The sequence below is a fragment of the Trachypithecus francoisi genome, unplaced genomic scaffold, assembly GCF_009764315.1.
Source record: "Trachypithecus francoisi isolate TF-2019V2 unplaced genomic scaffold, Tfra_2.0 Lachesis_group8, whole genome shotgun sequence".
NCBI classification, from domain to species: domain Eukaryota; kingdom Metazoa; phylum Chordata; class Mammalia; order Primates; family Cercopithecidae; genus Trachypithecus; species Trachypithecus francoisi.
In genome coordinates this window covers 69,025,685-69,044,782 of record NW_022681473.1, presented here as the reverse complement: position 1 = coordinate 69,044,782, position 19,098 = coordinate 69,025,685, and the positions used below count along the sequence as shown (strand labels likewise).

The 19,098-nt window shown below is 41.8% G+C and overlaps 1 protein-coding gene across 4 annotated transcripts in view; it reads left to right on the top strand.

The window, feature by feature from the left end:
• Positions 1 to 19,098, top strand: part of ALG8 (ALG8 alpha-1,3-glucosyltransferase) — a 38,325-nt gene that overhangs the window by 4,703 nt on the left and 14,524 nt on the right. For 3 of the 4 annotated variants that reach the window (XM_033204321.1, XM_033204324.1, XM_033204322.1), the window contains exons 2-5: positions 7,973 to 8,051; positions 10,888 to 11,081; positions 13,907 to 14,016; positions 16,150 to 16,217. In XM_033204321.1, coding sequence (XP_033060212.1) covers positions 7,973 to 8,051; positions 10,888 to 11,081; positions 13,907 to 14,016; positions 16,150 to 16,217 — 451 coding nt within the window. The remainder of the gene's footprint in view (positions 1 to 7,972; positions 8,052 to 10,887; positions 11,082 to 13,906; positions 14,017 to 16,149; positions 16,218 to 19,098) is intronic. The other variant, XM_033204323.1, reaches the window with a different exon arrangement.

The window sequence follows — 19,098 nt, the reverse complement described above, 5'->3', positions numbered from 1 at the left end:
CTAACCCAGTGAAACCCTGTCTCTACTAAAAAATACAAAAAACTAGCCAGGCGAGGTGGCGGGCGCCTGTAGTCCCAGCTACTCGGGAGGCTGAGGCAGGAGAATGACGTGAACCCGGGGAGGCGGAGCTTGCAGTGAGCTGAGATCCGGCCACTGCACTCCGGCCTGGGCGACAGAGTGAGACTCCATCTCAAAAAAATAAAAAAAAAAAAGAAATACATTTCATAAGGCTATATCTGCCATAGATAGTGATTCCTCTGATGGATCTGGGCAAAGTAAATTGAAACCTGGAAAGGATACACTATTCTAGATGCCATTAAGAACATTCATGATTCATAGGAGGAGGTTGAGATATCAACATTAACAAGAGTTTGGAAGAATTAGATTCCAACTCCAGTGGATGACTTTGAGGGGTTCACGATTTCGGTGGAAGGAGTAAAACTACAGATGTCATGGAAATAGCAAGAGAACTAGAAGTGGAGCCTGAGCATATGATTGAATGGCTACATGATATGTCATGATAAAACTTGAGTGGATGAGGAGTTGCTTCTCATGAATGAGCAGAGAAAGTGGTTTCTTTTGAGATGCACTATGCTAATGAAGATGCTGTGAATATTGTTGAAATGACAACAAAGGATTTAGAATATTATATAAACTTGGCCGGGCGCGGTGGCTCAAGCCTGTAATCCCAGCACTTTGGGAGGCCGAGACGGGCGGATCCCTAAGTCAGGAGATCGAGACCATCCTGGCTAACACGGTGAAACCCCGTCTCTACTAAAAAATACAAAAAACTAGCCGGGCGAAGTGGCGGGCGCCTGCAGTCCCAGCTACTCGGGAGGCTGAGGCAGGAGAATGGCGTAAACCCAGGAGGCGGAGCTTGCAGTGAGCTGAGATCCGGCCACTGTACTCCAGCCTGGGCCACAGAGCCAGACTCCATCTCAAAAAAAAAAAAAAAAAAGAATATTATATAAACTTAATAATCAGTGGCAGGGTTTAAGAAGAAGGATTGACTCCAATTTTGAAAGTTTTACTGTGGGTTAAATGCTATCAAACAGCAGTGCATACTAGAGGAATCTTTTGTGAAAGGAAGAGCCCATCAATGTGGCAAGCTTCATTGTTGTTTTAAGAAATTGCCACAGTCTTGCCAGGCACGGTGGCTCACACCTGTAATTCCAGCACTTTGGGAGGCCAAGGAGGGTGGATTACCTGAGGTCAGGAGTTCAAGACCAGCCTGGCCAACATGGTGAAATCCTATCTCTACTAAATATACAAAAATTAGCCAGGTGTGGTGGTAGGCACCTGTAATCCCAGCCACTCAGGAGACTGAGGCAGGAGAATCACTTGAACCCAGGAGGCAGAGGTTACAGTGAGCCGAGATGATGCCGTTGCACTCCAGCCTGGGTGACAAGAGTGAGACTCCATCTCAAAAAAAAAAAAAAAAAACTGTTTGCCACAGTCACCCCAGTCTTCAGCACCCATAACCCTGATCAATCAACAGCCATCAACATTGAGGCAAAACTCTCCATCAGCAAAAAGATTAGGACTTGCCAAAGGCGCAGATGATCATTAGCTTTGTTTTAGCAATAAAGTATTTTAAAATGAAGGTGTACACTGTCTTTTTAGACATAGTAATATTGCACACTTTATAGTATAGTGTAAACATTTTTTTTTTTTGAGACGGAGTCTTGCTGTCGCCCAGGCTGGAGTGCAGTGGCATGATCTCAGCTCACTGCAAGCTCCGCCTCCCGGGTTCATGCCATTCTCCTGCCTCAGCCTCCCTAGTAGCTGGGACTGCAGGCGCCCACCACCTCACCCGACTAATTTTTTTTTGTATTTTTAGTAGAGATGAGGTTTCACTGTGTTAGCCAGGATGGTCTCAGTCTCCTGACCTCGTGATCCCACAACATCTCTAAGGTATGCCTGCACTAAAATTGAATGATACAGGAAGCTTAGCATGGTCCGCGTAGAAGGATAGCATGCAAATTTATGAAACACTTAATATATTTTAAAAAGAATGTTTTTAATTGTAGTTAATGCTCTGCTTCTCAAATCGGAAACTGCTGGGATGTGAGAGGGAAGCTATAGGGTAAATGCAGATATGTTCAACAAAACATTTGCTAACTGCTTTATTATGTACCAGGTATTGTTGCTAGGCTAGAAGCGAGGACAAAATAGATATGATCCCTGGCCCCATGAAGTGTGTAGTTCAGTAAGTATAACAGTACCAGAAACAAATCAATGCAAATATATAGTTACATAACCATAATTTGGATTAAGTATTAGGAAGAAGAGGCTGGGCATGGTGACTCAAGCCTGTAATCCCAGCACTTTGGGAGGCTGAGGCGGGCGGATCATGAGGTCAGGAGATCGAGACCATCCTGGCTAACACGGTGAAACCCCGTCTCTCTAAAAATACAAAAAATTAGCCAGGTGTGGTGGTGGGCGTGTGTAGTCCCAGCTGCTCGGAAGGCTGAGACAGGAGAATGGTGTGAACCCGGGAGGTGGAGCCTGCAGTGAGCCAAGATCGTGCCAATGCACTCCATCCAGCCTGGGTGACAGCGCAAGACTCCGTCAAAAAAAAAAAAAAAAAAAAAAAAGGAAGAAGAAGGACAACAGGATCCTATTGGGACCAAGAAGGAAGACATACTTTTGATTAGGTGTCAGAGAATGTCTCTGAGGAACTGACTTAATTGGAGGCCTAAAGTATGAATGAGAGGGCCATCCATGCAGAGTTTGTGGTGTGTGCACGTGTGTAGAACTTACCTGAAAGAGCACACTGTATAAATATAGGCCCTGTGGTGTGAAAGTATTGGCCTATTTGGGCAACTGTGATAAGGCCAGTGTTGTTGGCATGGAATAAGCAACAGAGACAGAAACATGCACAGTGAAATTGGAAAGATAGGCACCAAATCATGCCGGATCTTAAAAAGCCAGGATGAAAAATTTAGATTTTGATTGTATAAATTCAGTGGAAATGATTTGCATTTATAAAATATTTTTTGGCTGCCATATAAATGATTGGAGGAGGCAGGAGAGTCACGAAGGCTAGGTGCCCTTTGAGAAAGTCTACATGAGAGAAGATGCTGACTTGAATTGGAATGGTGGCATTAGAGATAGAAAAAAACAAATTAAAGATTTATTTTGCCTTGAGGTTAGGAAGGATTTGCAGAGAAAATAACAACTAACTTTGGAAGTATTTGGTGGTTTCAGAGCCATAGCTAGGGAGTCAGACAGCCCTGGTTAGAATCTGGCTCTGCTACATACTGGCTACATGACAGGGCAAGCTGCTTCTCTAAGCCACTGGTGAAATGGTAAGAGTTAAAGAACCTACCTCAAATGGAGTGTTGCAGGCAGAGGGAAAAGGTGAATGTAGAGTAAGACAAAAACAAGCGAGAGGATAGTGAGAAATGGGCTGAAAAGGTGAATAAGCGAGATCCAAAAAGATCTTTTAGGCTATGTTAAGTACTTTAGATTTTATCCGGAGGGCAGAGGTCAATTAAAAGGGAAATATGACATTCGTGATTTAGAAATACTATTTTGACTGCAGTGTGAAAGCTAGATTAATGAAAGGCCTGAGTGAAGATGGGGAGTTCAATTTAAGAAGCTATCATAGGACAAGTAAGAGATGGTAGGTTTTTGTTTGTTTTAATTTTTAGAGACAGGGATGGGTGCAGTGGCTCACACCTGTAATCCCAGCACTGTGGAAGGCCAAGGCAGGCAGATTGCTTGAGCTCAGGAGTTTGAGACCAGCATGGGCAACATAGTGAAACCCCGTCTCTACAAAAAAAATACAAAGAATTAGCTGGAGATGTTGGTCAAAAATTTTAGAGACAGGGTCTAACTCTGTTACTCAGGCTAGAGTACAGTGGCATGATCATAGCTCACTGCAGCCTCAAATTCCTGGGCTCAAGCCATCCTCTGGCTTCAGCCTCCTGAGTAGCTGGGACTACAGGTGCACACCACCATACCAGCTAATCATTAAGTTTTTTGTAGAGATGGGGATCTCATTATGTTGCCCAGGCTGGTCTTGAACTTCCAACCTCAAGCTATCCTCCCACCATGGCCTCCCAAAATACTGGGATTATAGGCATGAACCACTGTGCTCAGCTGATGGTAGATTTTTTTAATGCAATTAAAAAAATAGTTGTTTGCTATTTATCATTATGTCTCTAGTCTTAGTTTTGCTTTTTTTTCAAGTGTCATTTCAGCAATTAAGATTACTTTTACAGATGGGTGCAGTGGCTCACACCTGTAATCCCAGCACTCCAACAAAAGTGAAGGTCCAACAGTTTTGAATAGGAAACAACAAAATAACTAAAGTAACCAAAAAAGAGACTGAAAAAAATCTATGTAGTACAACTATATAGGAAAAGAAAGTGTCCCCAAACTCACTCAGATGTTGTAAGTGCTACTCCAAAGAGAGTAAAAACGACATATCTATAAAACAAGAACAGATGCTATGAAACAGGAATTATCAGAGAAACTGTAGTTAATAGAAAATGGTATTGCCAAAATTAAGGACAAATAGAGTAAATCTTTCAAAAATATGAGAGAAAAGATAAAAATTATAATTTCAATCTAGGGTATCTAGCATCCATCTAAAGTTTCAGGAAAAAAACACAGGGGAGGAGATGAGCAAATAATAAATTTCCCAGAGCTAAAGGCACTACATACTCAGCATAATTAATGAAAAAAGACCCTCACGAAGACATTAATCACTAGACATTTCATACTGCTATGGATGAAAAGGAGAAACAGGAAACTTCCAGAGATGAAGGGAAAACCATAAAGGAAAGAGGCTTAACCAACATCAGCATTTTATACTAAAAACCAATGGAATAAGCTTCCAAAGATCAGTGGAAACAAATTTCAACCTACAATTCCATACAAAATCCATTATAAAATACCAGAAGTGCAAATCATAAATGTACAGCTCACTGAATTTTTGCAAAGTGAATACATCTGTAAATAGCATACAGATCAATAAGCAGAATATTATCCCTCGTGTGTCCTTCTAGCCACTCCCTGCAACCCCACCCCACCAAGGGTATTGATATTCTCACCTTTTTTCTTTTTGAGACCGGGCTTTGCTCTGTCTCCCATGGCTCCAAACTTGGCTCACTGTAGCCTCAGCCTCTTGGGCTCGAGGAGTCCTCCCACCTCAGCCTCTTGAGTAGCTGGGACTACAGGGGTGTGCCGCCTTGCCTAGCTAATTTTTAAATTTTTTGTAGATATGGGGTCTCACTATGTTACCAGGCTGGTCTCGAACTCCTGAGCTCAAGTGATCCACCCGCCTTGGCCTCCCAAAGTATTGGGATTACAGGTGTGAGCCATCATGCCTGGCCTCTGATGTTGACTTTTAACTGTATAGGTTAAATTTTGCCTGTTTTTGAATTTTTGTTTGGGTTTTTTTGTTTGTTTTTGAATTTTATACAAATGTAATCATACAACCTGTTCTCTTGGGTCTGGCTTTCACTCAACATTAAGTTTGTGCGTTGTTGTGTGATTATAGTTTTTTCATTCTTATCACTAGATATCACTGGTTCTCAAACTTTTTAGTCAGAATCACTTCTTAAAAATAATTGAGGGTCACAGAGAGCTATATGTTTATGTGGGCTGTATAATAGATAATTACCATTTTACAAATTAAATTGTTCAAGCACAAGAATATACAAGCACAAATGTCACTGGCCATCAGAGTGATGACATCATATTATGTAGCCTCTAGAACATCACTGTATACTTGTGAGAGAATGAGTGAAAGTAGGACAAATTACATCTGAATATTATTATGAAAATAGTACATATTTCAAACTCCCTGAAAGGGTCTCCCTGCGAATTCCTGAATCACACTTTGAGAACTGCTGCCCTACAGTATTCCATTGTGTGAAAACACCACAATTTATTTAGCCATTCTGCTGTTTGCGGACATTTGAATTATCTCCACTTTTTACCTGTTGCAAATAGTTTTACTTTGAACATTCCTTTTTTTTTCTTTTTTTGAGACAGAATCTCGCTCTGTCACCCAGACTGGAGTACAGTGGTACGATCTAAGCTCACTGCAAGCTCCCCTCCCGGCTTCATGCCATTCTCCTGCCTCAGCCTCCCAAGTAGCTGGGACTACACATGCCCGCCACCACGCCCGGGTAATTTTTGTGTTTTTAGTAGAGACGGGGTTTCACCATGTTAGCCAGGATGGTCTCGATCTCCTGACCTCATGATCCGCCCGCCTCAACCTGCCAAAGTGCTGGGATTATAGGCGTGAGCCACTGCGCCTGGCCCCATTTTGCACATTCTTATAGTATATGTCTTTTAGTGAACATACTATGCATTTCTGTTGGGTATACATACTTAGACTTGAGATTGATGGGTCATCAATTCAGTTTTGATTGGAGATTTTGAAAAATCTGTAGGAAATGCAAGTGAGATTGTTAACAGGAAATTGGAGGTGTCTGTCTCTACAACTTAGGAAAGAAGCCAATGTTGCATATTGAAATTTGGGAGTAGGCCGGGCGTGGTGGCTCCTGCCTGTAATCCCAGCACTTTGGGAGGCCGAGGCTGGCTGATCACGAGGTCAGGAGATCGAGACCATCCTGGCCAACATGGTGAAACCCCATCTCTACTAAAATACAAAAAAAAAAAATTAGCCAGGCGTGGTGCCCTGTGCCTGTAGTCCCAGCTACTCAGGAGACTGAGGCAGGGGAGTCGCTTGAACCCGAGAGATGGAGGTTGCAGTGAGCTAAGATCACGCTACTGTACTGCAGCCTGGCGACGGAGCGAGACTCAGTCTCAAAAAAAAAAAAAAAAGTGAAATTTGGGAGTCATCATTATACAATTGACAGTGGAACCAGAAAGTTTGCATAAGATTGTCCAGAGCAGAATAAGTTGCGTAAAAAGGGGACCAAGAACTGAACCTAGGGGAATATTAACATGTCCCTGGTGAATATAGGAAGGGAAAACCATGATTGAGACAGAAGGGGTTGGCTGGAGGTAGGAGAAAGTTGTCATTGTGGAAAGGTTGTGTAAAACATTGGAAAGTGTAAATTGGGCTTTGCTGTGGAACTCATTGTTGACTTTGGTGAGTGGATATTCAGCAAGAACGTATTGAGCCTGTCCATGTGTCAGGTGCTGTTCTAAATGTGGAGGGGCGGTACGGCAGTGGACAAAAAGGAAAACATTTTTACTGAAGATGGGTGATCCTTAGATCTATATAGTGACGGGCAGAGGGAGAATTTGGAGAAATGGGAAAAGCAAGGCAAGGATCTTTTCCCACCTTCTCTTCAGATGAACTCCTACTCAAACTTACGTGTTGGTATACAGGTAATGAATTTTGTTAGAATTATTTGTGAGCAAGAGGAAGTCACTTCTGAGCAAAGGCCTGAGGGCCGCCTGTAAGAAAAAGGTTGGGCTAGACGAGGGGCAGTGGCTCACGCCTGTAATCCCAGCACTTTGGGAGACTGAGGCAGGTGGATCACCTGAGGTCAGGAGTTTGAGACCAGCCTGGCCAACATGACGAAACCCCATCTCTACTAAAAATTAGCCAGGATTGGTGGTACACACCTGTAGTCTCAGCTGCTTGGGAGGCTGAGACAGAAGACTTGCGTGAACCCAGGAGGCGGTGGTTGCAGTGACCTGAGACGGGCCCACTACACTCCAACCTGGGTGACAGAAGGAGACTCCATTTCAAAAAAGGAAAAGAAAAAGTCTGGGCTTCTTGTCAGCCCTTTAGATAGTTGTGAAACCCTTTTCACTGACTTGTAGATTGCTCAACAACTTTCCAGAAGATCTGACTTCCAGATAAGTGAAGTTAAGGATTACGTAATGTAATATGTAACACAAATAGGGTGTCTCTATAGGACAGTGAACTGTGACTACTTAGGGAATGTCAGTCCATTTAAAAGCATAGCTATGGGAATTAGAAATGGATAAATATTGCAAAATCTCATTTTATTCATCTAATTGTTTTGAGTAGCCATTCCACAGATTTTGAAGTACACCGCAACTGGCTTGCTATCACTCACAGTTTGCCAATATCACAGTGGTATTATGAGGTAAGTTTTAATTTTCACTTTTTTTTAAAGATTCATATATAAACTAGGTAAATATTACTGATATTAAAAATGTTTTCTGGCTGCGTACAGTGGCTCACACTTGTAATCCCAGCACTTTGGGAGGCCGAGGTGGGTGGATCATGAGGTCAGGGGTTTGAGACCAGCTGGCCAACACAATGAAACCCTGTCTCTACTAAAAATACAAAAATTAGCTGGGCGTGGTGGTGGGTGCCTGTAATCCCAGCTACTCAGGAGGCTGAGGCAAGAGAATCGCTTGAACCTGGGAGGCGGAGGTTGCAGTGAGCTGAAATCATGCCACTGCACTCCAGCGTGGGTGACAGAGTTAGATTCCGTCTCAAAAAAAAAAAGTTTTTTCTGCAACCATAGATCTAATTAATCTTTATAAAAATTGTGATCTCTTCTCAGTTCTGTCCTCTTGCACTACTAGGGAATCCCCTTACTTCAAAATGAGTTTCTCAGTCTATAAATTGGGAGGTATAGTATCTACCACATTTTTTGAAAGAACAATGGACTGGGAAAGAGGAGGAATTGGATTCTTAGACCTGGCCCTGCCACTATCTAGTTACATAGAGAAAAGATACTTCATGTCTCTGGGCCTTAGTGTCTCATCTGGCACATGAGGATTTGGAGTGAATTATTTCTAAGATCCTGTCTGTTGCTAATGTTTTGTGATTTTATGAGGAAAGGAATAATCAAATGTGATGTGTAGACATCAGGTAATATACAATTCATATATATATTATATATATGAATATATTATTTGTAAAAACTACACCTGTATTTTTATTTCTTTTTCTTTTCCTTTTTTTTTCTTTTCTTTTTTTTGAGACAGAGTCTCGCTCTGTCAGCCAGGCTGGAGTACAGTGGCACAATCTCAACTCACTGCAACCTCCGCCTCCCGGGTTCAAGCGATTCTCCTGCCTCAGCCTCCCAAATAGCTGGGATTACAGGCACCCGCCACCACGCCCCAGCTAATTTTTATATTTTTAGTAGAGATGGGGTTTCACCATGTTGGCCAGGCTGGTCTCGAACTCCGGACCTCAGGTGAGCCACCCACCTTGGCCTCCCAAAGTGCTGGGATTACAGGCATGAGCCACTGCACCCAGCTTGTATTTTTGTTTCTGGTAAGAATTACTAAACTGTGTGTAATACTTTATGAAAAAGAGACATCACCAGAAATTTCCTGATCAAAAGCAGTACTCTGCTGACAGGGAGTTGGTTTTTTTGTTTGTTTGTTTTCTTTTGAGATGAAGTCTCACTCTCACCCAGGCTGGAGTGAAATGGCGCCATCTCGGCTCACTGCGACCTCCGCCTCCTGGGTTCGAGCGATTCTCCTGCCTCAGCCTCCTGAGTGGCTGGGATTACAGGCACCCACGACCACACCCAGCTAATTATTATTATTTTTTTTTTTGTATTTTTAGTAGAGACAGGGTTTCACCGTGTTGGTCAAGCTGGTTTTGAACTTCTGACCTCAGGTGATCCACCTGCCTCTTCCTTCCGAAGTGCTGAGATTACAGGTGTGAGCCGCTGTGCCCGGCCCACAGAGTTTTTTTTAAGGCAAATTTTGTGTGAGTTTTCTGTGAGTTTCAATACCATATATATAGTATTTTATATGTACATATAAAATGGAATAGCATAACCCATGAGGTAGATCCTACTATCCTTGTTGTATAGGTGCGGAAACCGAGACTCAGGCCAGGCGCAGTGGCTCACTCCTGTAATCCCAGCACTTAGGGAGGCCAAGGCAGGTGGATCACGAAGTCAGGAGATTGAGACCATCCTGGCTAACATGGTGAAACCCTGTCTCTACTAAAACTACAAAAAGTTGGCCGAGCATAGCGGCGGGTGCCTATTTTCCCAGCTACTCCGGAGGCTGAGGCAGGCGAATGGCTCGAACCCGGGAGGTGGAGTTTGCAGTGAGCCAAGATCGTGCCACTGCACTCCAGCCTGGGCAACAGAGCAAGACTCTGTCTCAAAAAAAAAAAAAAAAAGAAAGAAAACTGAGACTTACATAAATCTAACAAAATATACGATTCTAAAGCTTGTATATTTTCATATGATTTCTGTTTTCATTTACTTATTAGCAACTGTTCATTTAACTAATGGTTATTTGATCCCAAACAATATGTCAGGCACTTACTAAATGCTGAGGATACAAAATGAAAAGGATAGTTTCTATTCTCCAGGATCATATAACTTAGTGAAACAAAATATAATAGCATTTGTGTACCATTTTGTCGTTTATAAATATGTTTCATATGTATTATCTCATTTAATCTTCATAATACTTCATTTTACAAATAGGGAAATTGTGTCTCTAAGGCAGAATTTGAACCTAAGTTAGTGAATTATTTGTTATTTAGATGAGTAGAACTATGTCATAACCAAGTTTATCAACTCCAGGTTTCAAATTAATTTCCTTTAAGTATAGTTGACTCTATTTAAGGAAATTGAAGACCATGTTAAATAATTTAGAAGACAGGTTTTAGTGTTCTGTTCAGTCTTACATAGGAATTGTTCTGTTAATTTAGGGCACATTTTAAGTGCAACTGCATTTCACTGTGGTTTTTTTTTTTTTTTTAAATTAAAAATAGAGACAGGGTTTCACCATGTTGCCCAGACTGGTCTTGAACTCCTGGACTCAAGTGATCTGCCTGTCTAGTCCTCCCAAAGTGCTGGGATTATAGGCATGAGCTACCGCGCCCAGCCTCATTGTGCTGTTTTAAAGACCAGAGAATGAAAAATTTTAAATCTTTGCACTATCCTTGTTTATTCAGTTACTTAGGATATGTTTGGTCTTCTTTTTTTATCACAGGCAACTTCAGAGTGGACGTTGGATTACCCCCCTTTCTTTGCATGGTTTGAGTATATCCTGTCACATGTCGCCAAATATTTTGATCAAGAGATGCTGAATGTTCGTAATTTGAATTACTCCAGCTCAAGGACCTTACTTTTCCAGAGATTTTCCGTCATCTTTATGGATGTACTCTTTGTGTATGCTGTCCATGAGTAAGTCTGGAGCATGTCATTTTGTATGGAAGATATTGAAGAAATATTACAGTGTTAAGTAGTATTAACTTATTCCTGATTTAGGAGGAGCAAAGTTTATATGATAGCAAATGCTAGAACGTTGAAAAATTGTATTGTGCTTTAAACTACATGTTTAAATCTCTCTAGCTGAATCTTGTGGAAGAAATGGGGATAAGGTGGAGTTACAAGGCAGAGGTGGAACAAGAGATTATGAATGTTGTGAAAAGAAGTAGTCCCAAGTATAGTTCTAGGGCCATTTCTCCCACCCAGAATAGCTCCATATTTTTTTCTTTGCTTCCTTGCAGCAGGCCCCCAGAGGCTTCCGTCACCTACCCTATCTTGGGGGATGCACACGGTACATGCACAGTAGCGCACACGTATGCATTGTGCTAACCCCCAAAGCCTGCTTTTACTGAGCTTTCATTCTAGTAAACGCAAGAAATTTCACTGAGTGCTTTTAGTTGTTTCTGTATGCTTTCCTTCATGAAGACTCTTTATTATTTTAAATTATGCTTATGTTTTAAATTTTTATGTTTTATAACTTCTACTTATAAGTTAATTTTAAGTATTGAATACACATATATAGAATGTCTTGCACAGTGACTTCTAAGTACTAAGTTTCAGTTTCAGTTAATGTCAGTTTCCATTCTTTCCTAATTTTTTTTTTTTTTTTCCCAAGATGGAATCTTGCTCTGTCACCCAGGCTGGAGTGCTGTGGCACGATCTCAGCTCACTATAAAACTCCACCTTCTGGGTTCAAGCAATTCTCTTGCCTCAGCCTCCTGAGTAGCTGGGATTACAGGTGCACACCACCATGGCTGGCTAATTTTTGTATTTTTAGTAGAGACAGGGTTTCACCATGTTGGCCAGGCTGGTCTTGAACTCCTGACCTCGTGATCCACCCACCTCGGCCTCCCAAAGTGCTGGGATTACAGGCGTGAGCTGCTGTGCCGGCCTCATTGTTTCCTAACTCTTAAGCTTGCTGATGTGATTGTGACAGAACAGTGACTAGTGTTCATTTAATGACCCTTGTCATAAATGGATCGTTTCTGTTTGTGAGGCCCTCTACACTGAACCCTTGCCCCAGTCAGTAAAGAGTCCCTTGGGAATGTCTTAACCCTTGCACATTCTCATTGAATAATCCCGTTTGAAATCCTTCCTTTCAATCTGTTTATGACCTGGCAAGAGTTGAAAGGGAAAGTAATTTTTAGTATACTCTTTTTAACTCAAAATGTTTGAATTCAAGCTTCCAGGGAAAGAGTATACCAGCACAAAGGGAGAGAAAATAGAATTCATTTCCATCTGCAAAGTAGAGGGAATAGTTAAAAAGGTTGTTGAAAGGCCAGGCATAGTGGCTTATGCCTGTAACCCCAGCACTTTGGGAGGCCAAGGCTAGTGTATTGCTTGAGCTCAGGAATTTGAGACCAGCCTGGGTACCAAGGTGAAACCCTGCCTCTACTAAAAATACAAAAATTAGCCAGCTCTGGTTGCCAGGAACTGTTGTCCCAGCTACTTGGGAGACTGAGGCAGAGGATCTCTTGAACCTGAGAGGTCAAGGCTGCGGTGAGCTGTGATTACACCACTGCACTCCATCCTGGGCAATAGGCTGAGACCCTGTCTCAAAAAAAAAAAAAAAAAAAAATTGAAATCTGTGTGTCAGTTCCCAGAACCAAGCATGATATACAGATTATTAACTTACTGAATTTTCTCAATGACCCTGTAAGTTTATTGCCTCTTCATGAGGGAACTGAGGCTCCATAGGGGAAAAGGAGGATACCTTTGTTAGTCCCCCTTTAACTGCATCTATTATTTGTTTTAGATTTATAATGTTAGAATTTGCCACTATTCAAATGTAACACATTTTAAATATCGTCTTTTTATAGAATAATACATCCCCATTGTGAAAACTTTGGAAAAGCACACACACGCAAAGTAAAAATGATTCATCCTCCCCTACCTGTACTAACCACTATTAACATTTTGGTGTATGTTAGTTTAGTCTCTTTTCTGTGTTCGAATATAATTTTCATAAAATAAAAATAGGATCTTACTGTTTTGTCACCTGCTGTTGTCACTTAGTAATATATCGCAACATTTAAATGACATGCATTTTTACATAAGGGTTTTTAAATTATCATTTGAACCGTCAGGAGCTGCACATTTGCAGTTCTGTTCTTAATTTGGCTGGTATTATGATACATAATTTAGAGTGCTAAATCAGCCTGGTCTGCAGTTTCTACTCTTAAGGACTGAAATAATATATGCTCTCTCAATTTTCGAAATCCCTACTTTGGGGTTTACGTGACTTTTTATTTTTTATTTTATTAAATGAAGACTTTGTTTTAGATCAGCATAGCTTAGAAAAAGACATGGAATAGGCCCTGAGGTCCTTGTTTGTGCTACCCCCTTTTTTTTTTTTTCTAGTGACAAGGTCTTACTATATCTCCCAGGCTGGCCTCAGACACCCAAGCTCAAGTGGTCCTCTCACTTCATCTTCCTGAGTAGCCAGGCACCTGCCACCCTGCTCAGCTTGCTGTGACCTTTTTAAGAAATCAAGAATGGCATGGACTTTGGGATGCCAGGGCAGGAGGATCGCTTGAGCCCAGGAGTTCGAGATCAGCCTGGTCAACATAGTGATACCCCATCCCTTCCAAAAAAAGAAAAAGAAAAATTGGAAAAAAAAAAAAAAAAGAATGGCATGTAATTTGTCAGGAATGACTAATGTATCATAGTTTACTCTGCAGAAGTGATGTTCCAATGAAGAGCAAAGTTGTTTCTGTTTCTTTCCTAATGTTTCACTGTAGGTGCTGTAAATGCATTGATGGAAAAAAAGTGGGTAAAGAACTTACAGAAAAGCCAAAATTTATTCTATCGGTATTACTTCTGTGGAACTTTGGGTTATTAATTGTGGATCGTATCCTTGATATTCTATGTACTATTCCCTTACTTATTCTGATATATACTAATATAAGATTAATGTTTTCTGTAATAATGATTGGAGATGTGAGCTGCTTCTGAAAATGGGTGTGGGGTGGGTTAGTAGGCTCACTTAACTGTGTGGTCTCTGCCCAACTTCACTGGACTCTGAGGTTAGAGTATTTCATTTCTGAAAAATTAGTGGGATATGTGAGAACCAGCTAAATCATCAATAAAACAATGTACTGAGATTGTGAACTATTTTTAGATTAATCTGATATATATATTAAATAGTTTTATAACACGTTATTCCAAATACCTTTAATTGGAAAAGGCATATCACAGTGTGCATGTGGGAATGGTCAAGCATTCGTGCTTTTCTACCATCTTGGCTTACCACATATTAAAAGGCAAAGTTTTTAAATTCAAGGCTTCTGAATGTAATTAAAATCCTCATAATGGATGCTGATAGTTGCAATTTTCATAAAGGTAGCCTGGTGTGGAGGAAAGCACCCAGACTCTGGTTTCAGTGTAACCTGAACTCAAATCTTAGTTGCCATTAGCAGCTTTAGGACCATGAGTGGATGAATGTCTCTGAGGCTTAATCTCTTAATCTCTAAAGTATCTCTAAAGAGGATAATTCTAAATACCTCACAGGTTCATTGTGAGGCTTAATACATAAGATGGTATATGTCCTATAAACAATGCAATGCTGCATGCAGGTGGCCTTACTAGCAGTTAGGTCCCTTCCTTTCTCATCCCTAATTGTAAAAGACAAATAAAAAACTTCTTGCCTCGTAGCTGTGGGGCCTTTAAGGTAGAAAAGGTAGGAAAAACCTGGGAAAGTTTTGTTTTTCTTCTTAAACATAAATTTCTTTTTCTTTTTTTTTTTTTTTTGAGACGGAGTCTCGCTGTGTCGCCCAGGCTGGAGTGCAGTGGCCGGATCTCAGCTCACTGCAAGCTCCGCCTCCCGGGTTTACGCCATTCTCCTGCCTCAGCCTCCCGAGTAGCTGGGACTACAGGCGCCGCCACATCGCCCGGCTAGTTTTTGTATTTTTTAGTAGAGACGGGGTTTCACCGTGTTCGCCAGGATGGTCTCAAACTCCTGACCTCGTGATCCGCCCGTCTCGGCCTCCCAAAGTGCTGGGATTACAGGCTTGAGCCACCGCGCCCGGCCCATAAATTTCTTTTTAAATGAAAAAAATATGTATATTTTAAATCATCATCTGGTCTAAGATATCATTAAACATAAGTTTCTTTCCTTTTTTTTTTTTTTTTTTCTGAGACAGTCTTGCTCTGTCACCCAGACTGGAGTGCAGTGGCACAATCTCAGCTCACTGCAATGTCCGCCTCCTGTGTTCAAGTGATTCTTGTGCTTCAGCCTCCCAAGTAGCTGGGACTACAGTTGTGTGCCACAACATCTAAGTTTTGTATTTTTGGTAGAGATGGGGGTTTGCCATGTTATCCAGGCTGGTCTTGAATGCCTGGTCTCACGTGATCTACCCATGTCAGCCTCCCAAAGTGCTGGGATTGCAGGTGTGAGCCACCACGCTTCCAAATGTAAGTTTCAACTGAAGATTTGACTATGGGGTTTGCTTTGGCAAAATGGGAATGATACAGAGATTAGCAAAACTAAAAATATGTATTTAGGCCGGGTGCAGTGGCTCATGCCTGTAATACCAGCACTTTGGGAGGCCAAGGTGGGGGGATCATAAGGTCAGGAGTTCGAGACCAGCCTGGCCAACATAGTGAAACCCCATCTCTACTAAAAATACAAAAAAATTAGCCGGGTGTGGTGGTATGCGCCTGTAGTCCCAGCTACTCAGGAGGCTGAGGCAGGAGAATCGCTTGAACCCAGGAGGAGACGGAGACTGCAGTGAGCCGAGACTGCGCCATTGCACTCCAGCCTGGGTGACAGTGAGACTCCATCTCAAAAAAAAAAAAAAAGTATTTAAAAAAAAGATTTGACTCTTGTTTATAGAAAACTTATTTATGAGCAGTCCACATTAGTAGTAGTATTTTTTGTCTTTAATTTTGCTGTTAAAGCATTTGGAATTTCTATACTCCATCAGCTGGTATAGTTCATTATGAATTTGGTATCCTCTGTTGTCTTTCCTTGACCTAAGTCCAGATATTCATTTTCAGTACAATGGCTTTTTATTTGGATTAATGCTACTCTCCATTGCACGATTATTTCAGGTAAACATAATTGTTAAATTAGATTTTTTCTCTTTCAGATAAGTTTTTAGATTGTAAAAGGAACAGTGTAGTGGGTGATGGGTAAATTTATTTGACTGTTTTGAGTTGCCAAGTGCTATAGACACTTTTATTGGGTATTTCTCACAAATTCCATCTTCACTTTTGACTGTGATTTTCTTCATTTAACAGATGAGAAAATTGTACTCCAAAAACGTATTAGCATGTGGCAGGCCTGAATTAAATTGAGTTTTTGTTTGTGTTTTGAGACAGTCCCACTCTGTCGTCCAGACTGGAGTACAGTGGCGCAATCTTAGCTCACTGCAACCTCTATCTCTTGGGTTCAAGCCTCATGAGTAGCTGGGATTACAGGTGCGCACTACCACACCTGGCTAATTTTTGTATTTTTAGTAGAGACAGGGTCTCGCCATGTTGGCTCGAACTGCTGACCTCAAGTGATCCTCCTGCCTCGGCCTCCCATAGTGCTGGGATTACAGGAGCGAGCCCCTGTGCCTGCCCTAAATTACATTTTCTTTCTTGTCTTTTTTTTGTTGTTTTTTTTTTTTTTTTTTTTTTTGAGACTGAGTCTCACTCTATCGCCCAGGCTGGAGTGCGGTGGCGCGATCTCGGGTCACTGCAACCTCTGCCTCCCAGGTTCAAGCGATTCTTGTTCCTCAGCCTCCAAGTAGCTGGGATTACAGGCACCCACCACCATGCCCAGCTAATTTTTGTATTTTTAGCAGAGATGGGGTTTCACCATGTTGACCAGGCTGGTCTCAAACTCCTGACCTCAAGTGATCTGCCCGCCTCAGCCTCCCAAAGTGCTGGGATTGCAGGCATGAGCCACCACGCCCGACCCCTAAATTACATTTTCTTTGTCTGGTTGGGATCATTTATGTATGAATGAAATCTCTAGCAGCAGTCTTTACAATATAACTATGATGGTGGTACTTTACTATCAGCAGCATTAAGATTAATGTAATAGAAGGGGATTTGGAGTCAGAAGAACTGTGTGTAATCCTGACTAATGTTAATGAGCTATGCAACTCAGGGCTTACTCGAATACATGGCTACTTAAGATTACATACATTCCATATATCTTTTTTTTTTCCAACGTCTTTCTGTGTCACCCAGGCTGGAGTGCAGTGGCTCTATCATGGCTCACTGCCTCCTCAGACTCCTGGGCTCAAGCAGTCCTCTCACCTCAGCCTCTTGAATAGCTAGAACTACAGGTGCACGCCACCATACATGGCTAATTTTTTTTTTTTTTTTTTGGTAGAGAAGGGGGTTTCACTATCCAGGCTGGTCTTAAACTGCTGACCACAAGTGATCCTCCCACTCTGGCCTCCCAAAGTGCTGGGATTACAGGCAGGTCTTGAACTCCTGGCCTTGAACAATCGTCCTACCTCTGCTTCCTGAGTCTCTGGGATTACAGATGTGTGCCACCACACCTGGCTTACATATATCTTATTGAGTAAACTTTAGAACCATTCTGTGAAGTTGTTAGAATTATTATTCCTCCTATAGAGGAGGAAATCAGAAATTCAGATTTCGGGGCCATCCCTTTGTACATGGAATCAAAGTCTTTGGGAATGGGGCTTAAGAATCTCTAAGGAATTTTGATACACTGTCAGGCTTGGGAACTATTAACTGAAGGCAAGTTATTTAACCCTCCTAGCTTCATTTTCTCCATAAAATGAAATTTACCGTACATTCTTAGTTGTAAAATGGGGCTACTTACTTCACAGGGACATTGGAAAGATCAAATTTGATAATCTAAAGTTCTTTGTCAACTATAAATGTCTGGATAAACTTTTCTCTTTTAACCATAAAAAGCCATATAACAATTAGAATATAATTGGTGTTCAGTGAATATTTGTTGGATGCTTGTTGAACAAATAAAATTTGACTATGGAATCAGCTAGACCTTACCCAGATCTCTAAAAAGTTATAAAATTGAAGAGAGACCTGGAAGCATTCCCACTCTTTTTTGTTATTACTCCTAAAGCTACCTATTCTAGACCGTACCTGATGAGAGAAGGAACCTGGCCTTTCATGGTCCCTGTGACAGTTTCCCCTGCAGAACATCAGGACTGTTATCTCATTTAATCTTTCCAGAATTCCTGTGAGGTGGGTAGATTTCATTCAGACTTTCTTCTTCTTCTTCTTTTTTTTTTTTTTTGTGGAGACAGTGTCATGCTGTGTCACCCAGGCTGGAGAATGCAGTGGTGCAGTCACAGCACACTGTAACCTCAACCTCCTGGGCTCAAACAGTCATCCTGCCTCAACCCCCAGTTAGCTGGGACCACAGGTGCACACCACCACACCAGGCTAATTTTTGTCTTGTTCAGTAGAGATGGGGTTTCGCCATTTTGCTCAGACTGGTCTTGAACTTCTGGGCTCAAGCAGTCTGCGCATCTCAGCCTCCCAAAGTGCTGGGATTTATAGGCGTCAGCCACTGCACCCAGCCAAAGTCTTACTATAACTTCTTAGTTATAGTAAGCAGCTGGTTTTGTTTTGTTTGTTCTTTTTTTTTTTTTTTTTTTTTGGAGACAGAGTCTTGCATTGTCACCCAGGCTGGAGTGCAGCGGCTGTGATCTCAGCTCACTGCAACCTCCACCTCACACGATTCTCCTGTCTCAGCCTCCTGAGTAGCTGGGATTACAGGCGCCCCACCACCACGCCTGGCTAATTTTTTGTATTTTTAGTAGAGACAGGGTTTCACTATGTTGGCCAGGCTGGTCTCGAACTCCTGACCTCAAGTGATCCACCCGCCTTGGCCTCCCAAAGTGCTGGGATTACAGGCGTGGGCCACCGTGGCTGGCCTTTGTTCTTTTTCCATCACAATACCTTTAGTTTTCCTAAGTAGTGTTAGGATCAAGTG